Source organism: Neomonachus schauinslandi, chromosome 5 (genome assembly GCF_002201575.2).
Source record: "Neomonachus schauinslandi chromosome 5, ASM220157v2, whole genome shotgun sequence".
Taxonomy (NCBI): domain Eukaryota; kingdom Metazoa; phylum Chordata; class Mammalia; order Carnivora; family Phocidae; genus Neomonachus; species Neomonachus schauinslandi.
Genome location: NC_058407.1, coordinates 72,964,032 through 72,974,046, shown reverse-complemented (window position 1 = coordinate 72,974,046; position 10,015 = coordinate 72,964,032). Strand labels below are relative to the sequence as shown.

The following is a 10,015-nucleotide window of genomic DNA, read 5'->3' as shown; positions in this document are numbered from 1 at the left end:
CACACACACACACACACACACACACACACACACACACACACACACACGAGTGGTTAACTGTGGATCCCATGGGCAGACAGACCCGTGAAGGTATCATTTCCCTATCAGTCCTAAAGAGTTTTGGGAAATTTGGATTTAATTTATAACATTTTAATATTCATTCCAGGCACAGGTCACATGCCATGCAGGCTTTGTAGGATGTTCAGCAGAGGAGAACTCTAGAAAATGCTTTTATTGAAGGACTTTTGGCCTTGCATTATGTGTGTATACTAATGACCTCCCTTGAGCAAAGGCAGCTTCAGAGAAAAGAAAAGGGCCTAGAAATTAATGTCTGAAGAGTTTTCCATATAGCTTCACCTGTTCCCTTAAAGCAAAGAACACAGTAAGGCAAGAGCCAAGCTTAGCTATCATTAACAGCATTGTTTCCACAGTCTGAGGTCAGCCTTAAGAGGAAGCTAGCAATCACCGGGTATAGTTTCAGGGATGGCTGAAGGCTATTCCCTATCCCCTAATTAGCACTTCTACTGGTTGTTGGTGCTTGAATTTCCACAAAAAAAGAAAATCCATTTCTTTGGCTTTAGACCTAGTCTTGTGAAAATGCAAAACCGAATACTCCCGGGGTGACAGAATTGTAAGTTTCAGGGTTTATTTACATCCAAGATTCTCCAGGTTTGTTAGATTCCTTCAAGGCAAATTTTGCTAAGGAAAGGAATGCGAGGGGGTGGCAATTTAGGGCATTGAAAACAACCTTGGGGCCAAAGTGGTCAGGAGAGAAGAGAGTTTTCCACTGAGAGATCCTAGTATGCAAACAAGGGAGTGGGCTCCAGAGTCGATACGATGCAAATTCTCCCTCTCCCGTTGCCATTATCAATTTAGCATAGTCCGCCCCATCTCCTTCTCAAAATCTTATGCGATACAGCAATTATGCGGCTTTATTTACAGGAAAACTGACCCAAACAACGTCAGGCAAAGGATTTGAAATTTACAGTCCTTGGGCAGCTGTTACAAGCACTCAGACTGCGTCTATTTGCAGGCAGAAAGTCGTGACTTCCCAGATTTTAGGTAAGGCACACATTTGTCTGCAAAGAGAGCTGGAGCCGAAATCTCTACCTATCAGGCATAAGGCAAGAAGCCCGGTGGGGGGTGGGGGGGTGGGGAAGCAAGCTGGATGGCTCCAGGAAGTGGGTGGGGAGGAAGCTGCGAGGTTTGGAGCCAACTGTAGCAAAAGCAGGTTTGCACACGCCTAGCGAAGGGAGTCCCGGGCCACTGCGTGCATTGGTCACAAGCGCTTTTGGCAATGCTGTCCCCTTTGATTCCCGTCATCACCCAACTACACAGCTCGGGTTTGGGGCGTAAAAAGGGCTTGCAAAGTGGGCGGCGGCCGGGGTTCCCGCCGCTGAGTCACAGCCCAGCCAACTTTTACTGCATTTCCCAGAAAGAAAATTAAAAGTCTCAGTTCCGTAGCCCACCACTCGCTTCCAGTTCGCGCTCTCCGCTCTGTGTCACTGGAGGTGGGGGGGGGGGTAACTCAGACCCACAACTGGGGTGTTTCCCACTCGTCTCGCAACTTCTCACCCCAGCAAAGCCTCGGGGTACCCCGAGCGCTTGGCAAGCGCTACCCACCAGGCAGATGGGAGAGCAGGAGGAGGGAGGGGAAGGGCTGCGTCCTCACCTGCAGGACACGGACACCTCCACCCGCGTGGCCGGGATGGCCGCGCTCAGCTGGTTCAAGTCCCCGATGCCCGCAGTGCTGGTGTAGCGGCTGTCCATCTTGGGTGGAGGCGCCGCGGACTTGTCCGGCGCCCACATCCAGAGCTCGGGCAGACTAAGGTCTCAGAGCCCAGCTCTCGACAGCCGGGGATGGGGGTTGAGGGTGGAGGCAGAGGAAGGAGGGCGGAGGCAGCTCGCGGGAAGGGTGGGGGAGAGAGAGGGGGAGGCGGACCCGAGCAAAGCCGCGAGGGAACCGCGAGCCAGTCCTGGCCCAGGCCGAGGCCGCCGGGGAAGTGGCGCACGGGGCTCCCGGCTTCCCTGCCCCCTCCTTGCAGGCAGCAGCCCCAGCAGGGGATAACTTCGTGATCCTTGCCAGGTTCTGGGTGCCAGGCTCTGAGGAGGTAGGGGGCACGAGACCCAGACCCCAACCGTCTAGGAGAGCAAGCCCTGGCCGGCTGGGCGCGCGGCTAGGGTTTTGTCTCCGCCTCTACACACCCACTCCCGCCTCCTGGGCCGCGACTCCCTCCTCCTGTCAATCAGGTGTGGACGGGAATGTCACGCAGTTCGCTTGCCTGGGCTGGAAGCTGGAGGTGTGGGTGCCTGGAGGTGTGGGCGCCTTTGCCTGTTCCTGACTCCCCCCATCGTAGGTCCGTCCCTCCTCACCCCGCGACGGTCCTCACCGAAGCCCATGGAGGTCCCTCCCACCTTGCCTTCGGGCAGGTGAGCCGGGTCCCCGTTTCTGGACTGCCCACTCTCGGCCATCTGAGGGTTGGGGACAATGGGACATGAGGACAGTGTTCCGTATGCGGTGGTAAAGTGACGGATCAAGATCTGGGACAAGGCGGGAACAGGAGGGACTCTAATGTGGAGGAAGGGGAACTATTTGAAAAGAGTTTTCCATATAGCTTCACCTGTTCCCTTAAAGCAAAGAACACAGTAAGACAAGAGCCAAGCTTAGCTATCATTAACAGCATTGTTTCCACAGTCTGAGGTCAGCCTTAAGAGGAAGCTAGCAATCTTAAGGGGCTTAAGGGGACCATTTGGTTTCCCTCTTCCCTCAGTTCCTCGAAATATGGGGGTCTAATTGTGACAGCCCTCCTATAGTCAGGACTCTTCTGCGGCCCCTCGCTTCCAAATGCTTGGAAGTTCTGCCCTGAAACCTGGAGGTCACAACCATTTAACGCAGCTCCCTTATGCCGACTCCCACCGGTAAGACCCGAATGAAACTGGACGGACGGAAGCAGAGAGGAGCCGGAGTGAGCTCCGCATTTGGGAAACTGGATTCTGGGGCAGTCATACTGGTGTCAGAATGCTGAGGCGGCCAACGTCTGGGGAGGTCCCCGCGACTCCCCTCCATTGCAGCGACCTTATTGGCGGCACCTTGCCTCCGGCCTCACCCGTGCGCCTGCGGGTCCCCAGGCGCTAGCCAGCAGGGGGCGACCGAGACCCGGACGCGGAGTTCCGCGTAGAAGCGTGGAGTTCCGCGTAGAAGCGTGGAGTTCCGACCGGTGTCCGTCCGCTTTCTCTTAACGCGCCAACCACGGAGTTTCCAGCCGGCAGGACTAACTCAGAGAGGTTTTCGTGGTTGAGAACCTGTCATACGTTGTAACATTTTAATCCACTTGGAGCCACCTGCCTAGAAAATCTGTAGAGTTGCCGGTGAGGACGTGTAGGCACTGTCGTGCCTCTTCCCCTGCCAAGATCCTCCCCGTATTTCATCCTTGGTTTCCTTTCCTGATCTCCTAGCCCACCCCTTGTCATCCCTTAAATCCAGAGGTTCTCTGTTTCTTTTTTTTTCCGTCGCTGATTAACCTGTAGTTTATTACTCTTTGGAAATGTCCTAAAACTCCAGACATTACTCTTATGCTGCCCAAAATTAATTTGGGGGACTAGACCTACGTGTATTTTTCTAAGGTTATTTCACAGAAGCCTATGAAGAAATAAAAGTTGAGAACTTTAAAATAGTACCCAGCTAATAAATCCTTTACTTCTTAATTTTTCCAGTTTATTGAGCTACAATTGATATGTAATAAACTGCACGTATTTAAAGTGTGCCATTTAATAAATTTTGATACATATATACTCCTATGAAGCCATCACCCTAATCAAAATAATCAGCCATTCCATCACCCCACAAGTTTTCTCAGTCCCTCCTTTCGCCACTAAAAACAACCCTCCAGACAACCCCTGGTCTTCTTTGTATCACTGTAGAGAAGTTTGCATTTTCTGTAATTACATATGTATGGAATCATATAACATGTACTCTTTTTTGTGTGGCTTCTTCCACTAAGCAAAATTCTTTTGAGATTTATCCCCACATTGTTGAGCACATCAATAGTGCATTTCTTTTTTGTTGTTGACTAGTATTCCATTGTATAGATATGCCACAAATTGTTTATCCATTCACGTTAGTGGACATTTTAGTTTCTTCCAGGTTTGAGCTATTACAAATAAAACTGCTATGAACATTTATGCATCTTTATGTGGACATATGCTTTCATTACTTTTGGGTAAATACTAGAAGTGGAATAGCTGGGCCATAAGGAATGTGAATGTTTAGCTTTTTAAGAAACTATTAAAATATTTTCCAAAATAGTTTTACTATTTTCCATTCCCACAGCATTATATGAGTTTCAGTTGCTTCATATCCTCATCAGCACTTATTTTGTTACTCTTTTAAACTTTAGCCAATCCAATAGGTATGTTGAGAGTAGGTTAATAACTAATAATGTTGTCATTATGGGTCTCAGTGTGGATTAATGACATTTTTATGTGCTTATTTGCTATCTGTGTATCTTCTTTGGTGAAGTGTCTATTCAAATCTTTTGCCCATTTTTATTGGGTTATTAGTTTTATTATTCCTTAGTTTTTAGAGTTCTTTATATATTCTGTATATGAGTCCTTTATCACATACAGTTTATAAAATAAGTTCTGCCAGCCTGTGCCTTGTATTTTCATTTTCTTAATAGTCTACCAAAGAGTTAAAGTTCCTAATTTTGATGAATCCAGTTATTCAACTTTACCTATTATTGATTATAAGTTGGTGTTGAATCAAAGAAATCTTTGCCTAATCTGAGGCCATAAAAATGATCTTATATGTTTTCTTCTAGAAGTTTTATACTTTCAGGTTTTGCATTTAAGCCTATGATTAATTTGTTTTTCATCAAAGTTCTCTTTTCTGCACATCAAGATCAAATTTTTCTAGCACCTTTGTTAAAAAGACCAACCTTTCTCCGTGACTTGTCTTTGTCCTTTTGTCAAAAATCAATTCATCATAAATGAGTCCGTTTTTTCACTCTATCCTATTTCATTGATCTGTGTTTCTTTAAACCAATACCACAGTCTCAATTACTACAGCTTTTAAAATAACTTGAAATCAGGTAGTATAACTTCTCCAACTTTGATCTTTTTAAAAATTCTTTTGTCGTTTTTGATTCTGGTCATTTTTGATTCTTCGCATTTCCATGTAAATTTTAGAATCAGCTGGGCAATGTCTACCAAAAAAAATCTTATCAAGATTTTGATTGGGATTCCATTGATTCAATAGACCACTTAAAGAAGAGTAGATAAGATTAGTCTTCTGATCCATGAACATTATATGTCTTTCCATTTATTTAGGTCTTCTTTAATGTCTATCAGTAATGGACTGGTGTCCTTAAAAGAGAAAGATTTGGAGACACACAGCCACACAGGGAAGAAAGCCATGTAAAGACAGAGACAGAGATTGGAATTATGCTGCCACAAACCAAGGGATGTCAAGGATTGTTGGTAACCACCAGAAGCTAGAAGAGTTAGGGAAGGAATCTTCCCTAGAGCCTTTGGGAAGAGCATGGTCCTGCCAACACCTTGATCCCAAAACCGTGAGAGAATAAATTTCTATTGTTTTAAGTCAACTGGTTTGTGGTAATTTGTTACAGCAGCCCTAAGAAAACTAATGCATGATGATAACACTAATTATTTCAATTTTGCTAATCTTTTCAAGTTCAGTACTTGTAAATTCATCATACTGAAGTAAGCTTTAAATGACAAAACTTTTAAAGTATATTCAAACTCTATTAATATAGTCAGCACAGTACATAAAGAACTACAATTTTTAAAAATGATTTTAATAACCTAATATCATGAATTATGGCATGTCTAGTTCCTTCAACTTTTTATTGTGGAGAATTTTTAATAAAAAGCTTATATTTACTGAAATGCATTTAAATAAAATGAATGACTTTAGAATTGCTAAAAGCCAAAGGTAAATTTCATTTACTAAAATTTGTAAGCAGCCATTATTCACCACGTCAGTGATTCAGTAAACATTAGTTGAATGTTTACTATGTGCTAGGCACTGGGCTAGATCTAGGAGGTAAAGCTCATTCTGGCAACGAGATGCATGACTGCATAGAGATATTACTGAATGAATCATTAAGTTCTTTTCATTTCTGGGATTTCATTATTCTACAAAATTAGGGAAGACCTCAGTTTGTAAATTAAATTGTCATTGTACCTTATTTTTAAGAAGCATTTATTTACGGGTGCCTGGGTGGCTCAGATGGTTAAGCATCTGCCTTCGGCTCAGGTCATGATCCCAGGGTCCTGGCATCGAGTCCCACATTGGGCTCCCTGCTCCTTGGGAACCTGCTTCTCCCTCTGCCTCTCTCTCTCTCTCTCTCTCTCTCTCTGTTTCTCATGAATAAATAAATAAAAATCTTTAAAAAAAAAGAAGCATTTATTTATAAAACAGCATAAAAAGAATCAGCTAGCCTGAAAGAGCATATTTTCATAATAATAAGACAAAGTTCATTTACCTCATCCAGCAAGTGGTGTACCATCTCTCATAGAAGTACTGGACGGAGCAGTTCTTGACCCAATAGCTAAGTGGAAAATTTGCTCCATCAGACTCAACAAACTATTCCACCCAGGGTAAGTCAGAAATACCAGCATTAATGGGGCGCCTGGGTGGCTCAGTCAGTTAAGTGTCCAGTTCTTGATTTTGGCTCAGGTCATGAGCTCAGGGTCAGGCTCTGAGCTCAGCGCGGAGTCTGCTTGTCCCTCTCCCTCTTCTCCTCCCCCAGTTAATGCTCTCTCTCTCTCTCAAATAAATAAATTAAATCTTAAAAAAAAAATACAAGCATTACTACATGCTCACCTTCAAAATGTCCTTGGGAAACTCAAGAAAATAGATAGCTATGTCATCACTTAACCTATGTGGATAACTGTGTAATCACTTTGGCCACTTGACCTGCTCTATGAAAGTACAGCTTAAAAAATAAACATATAATAGCAAAGAATTGACTAATTATGGAAAAATGGCAGCTCAGGGAAGACATTATGATGAGAGGCCAAAATGTATTCTCTGAGTACCTACCTTTTCTCTGACCTGCTAATGATTTGAAGATGATTTACTCAAAGTTATTCAAATCTGCAGATAATTCAAATTATTTCAGACATTAAGACAATATTACCATCTTTAACTTGAAGTTACCTTTGTGACTAAAGATCAATATCTCACCAATCTTATAAATATCACCTTTTCAATGGTTAAGGCACTTAGAAAAATACCACTTTTAAAATCTTACAAATAATACAAAATTAAGATATGTTATGAATAAGTGTCCAGAAACATTAAACCCAATATTTCAGGCAAGTAACACTTTTACAAGGGATCTTGGATAATTATTTAAGTAAACCTATTCTCAAACAAAACAAAAATTTTTTTTAAGGTTTTATTTATTTATTTGAGAAAGAGAGCACACACAAGTGGGGGGCGGGGATGAGGGGCAAAGGGAGAGGAAGAAGCAGACACCCCACTGAACAAGGAACCCCGTGTGGGCCTCCTCAAACCCAGGACCCTGGGATCATGACCTGAGCCGAAGGCAGACGTTTAACCAACTGAGCCACCCAAGTGCCCCCCCAAGCAAAAAATTTTCCCTGTGTTTGATAAATAAATTTTACACTCAAGAGAGCACTTAGAATACAGGATACTTTCAATTTCAGAATTTCACAGTTAATATTTTTTCTTTTTTTTTCTTTTTTTATTTAAACTCAATTAGCCAACATATAGTACATACTTAGTTTTCAATGTAGTGCTCAATAATTTATCAGTTGCATATAACACCAACTGTGCTCATCACATCACATGCCCTCCTTAATGCCCATCATCCAGTTACCCCATCCCCCACCCACCTCTTCTCCAGCAACCCTCAGTTTGTTTCCTAGAGTTAAGAGTCTCTCATGGTTTGTTGTCTCCCTCTCTGATGACTTCCCATTCAGTTTTCCCTCCCTTCCCCTATGATCCTCTGCGCCGTTTCTTATATTCCACATATGAGTGAAACCATATGATAGTTAGTCTCTCTCTGACTGACTTATTTCACTTAGCATAATACCCTCCAGTTCCAACCATGTTGATGTAAAAGTTGGGTATTCATCCTTTCTGATGGCTGAGAAATATTCCATTGTATATATGAACCACATCTCCTTTATCTATTCATCTGTTGAAGGGCATCTCAGCTCTTCCCACAGTGTGGCTATTGTGGACATTGCTGCTATGAACATTGGGGTGCAGGTGCCCCTCCTTTTCACTACATCTGTATCTTTGGGGTAAATACCCAGTAGTGCAATTGCTGAGTCATAGGGTAGCTCTATTTTTAAACTTCTTGAAGAACCTCCATACTGTTTTCCAGAGTGGCTGCACCAGCTTGCATTCCCACCAACAGTCACACTTAATATTTAAACACACAGAAGGGCGCCTGGATGGCTCAGATGGTTAAGCGTCTGCCTTCAGCTCAGGTCATGATCCCAGCGTCCTGGGATCGAGTCCCGCATCGGGCTCCCTGCTCCTTGGGAGCCTGCTTCTCCCTCTGCCCCTCTCTCTCTCTGTCTCTCATGAATAAATAAATAAAATCTTTAAAAAATAAAAATTAAAAAAAAATAAACACACAGAAGAACACGTTTCAAATTCTGTGTTGAAAGTCTCAGGTTGATTTGGATAATATTTGGTTTTCCATTATCACAAAGTAATTTGACTCATACATTGCCTAGTCCTTAAAGAGATGCCCTAAACTTGGGGGTGAAGGGAGGGTTGGATCAGGAAAGTGATCAAACCGGGGTTAGTTATCTTACTATGATGGAATCTTCTACTTTTTAAATGATAGTATTTCAGTTATTTACTGCTGTGTAACAAGCCAGTCCAAAACTCAACCACTCAAAACAACAGTGGTTATCCTAGTTTTCATGCTCCTGTAGGTCAGCAATTAGGGTAGGCCTCAGTCAGGCAGTTCTGCTCCACGTCGTGTCAGTTTGGGTCATGCACATGGGCTGCATTCAGCTAGAGGCTGGCTGGCCTGGAAAACCCAAGAAGGCTTCATTACCATGCTGGCAGCTCAGTGCCCTTCCTCCATGGGGCTGCTCTTGTGGTTTCTCCTCATTCGGTAGTCTAGCCCAAACTGCACAGCATGGTGACTGGCTTTCCTATAGCCAAAGTGGAAGCTGCCAGGGCTCTGACAGGCTAGTCCTGGAACTAGCACGTTTCTATTTGGAAAAGCAAGTCATGAGGCCAGCCCAGGTTCAAAGGGAGCAGGGGAGGTAGCTGAGTGACACAAAGGATGGAGCAGCATGCACACATTGGGAGGGAAGGAATTGACAGCAGTCATCTTTGGGGACTACCCACTAAAAAAAGTCAATTCGGGTAAGGCTCAAATAATCATATATCTCTCATTTAGAAAAAACAAACACCAATCTAGTTTTTTCACCACTTTAAATTAGTTTTGTTTGAAAAAAATAAATCTATATAAGGAACCAGAAATCTCATAGCATGCTTTGTAATGAGTAGAATCACAGTAGTAAGCAAGAATTCGTCTTCAAGAATGACTGTGAGGGGCACCTGGGATTCAGTCGGTTAAGTGTCTAACTCTTAATTTCAGTTCAGGTCTCGATCTCAGGATTATGAGATCGAGTCCCACATGGGGCTCTGCGCTGGGCATGGAGCTTGCTTAAGATTCTCTCTCTCTCTCCCTCTCTAAAAAAAAAACAAAAAAACCCAAAAAAACCAATGCCTTTGCCATCTACATAGTAAACAGGTAGAGAAATAAATATAGGAAATATGAAGAATATGTTCCTTGCTTTCAGGCATCTTTACTTAATTTGAGATCAGCATCAATTCATCACATCAATAAAAGATATGAAAGAGCCAGAAATAAGCAGTGACTTGTCATGAGGTCCTGGGTATAGGCCAACATGACTGATGCTCAAGGGAGGACATATTAATGAGAAAGAATAACCATTAAAACTTCCCTGGAAAAATGGCACTTGAAAAGAA

The 10,015-nt window shown here is 43.4% G+C and overlaps 1 protein-coding gene across 1 annotated transcript in view; it reads right to left on the bottom strand.

Moving 5' to 3' along the window:
* CPNE8 (copine 8) overlaps positions 1-1,846 on the bottom strand; it is a 227,887-nt gene extending 226,041 nt beyond the window's left edge. The window contains exon 1 of the mRNA XM_021690383.1: positions 1,673-1,846. Coding sequence (XP_021546058.1) covers positions 1,673-1,809 — 137 coding nt within the window. The 5' untranslated portion in view covers positions 1,810-1,846. The remainder of the gene's footprint in view (positions 1-1,672) is intronic.
* Between the last annotated feature and the right edge of the window lie 8,169 nt (positions 1,847-10,015).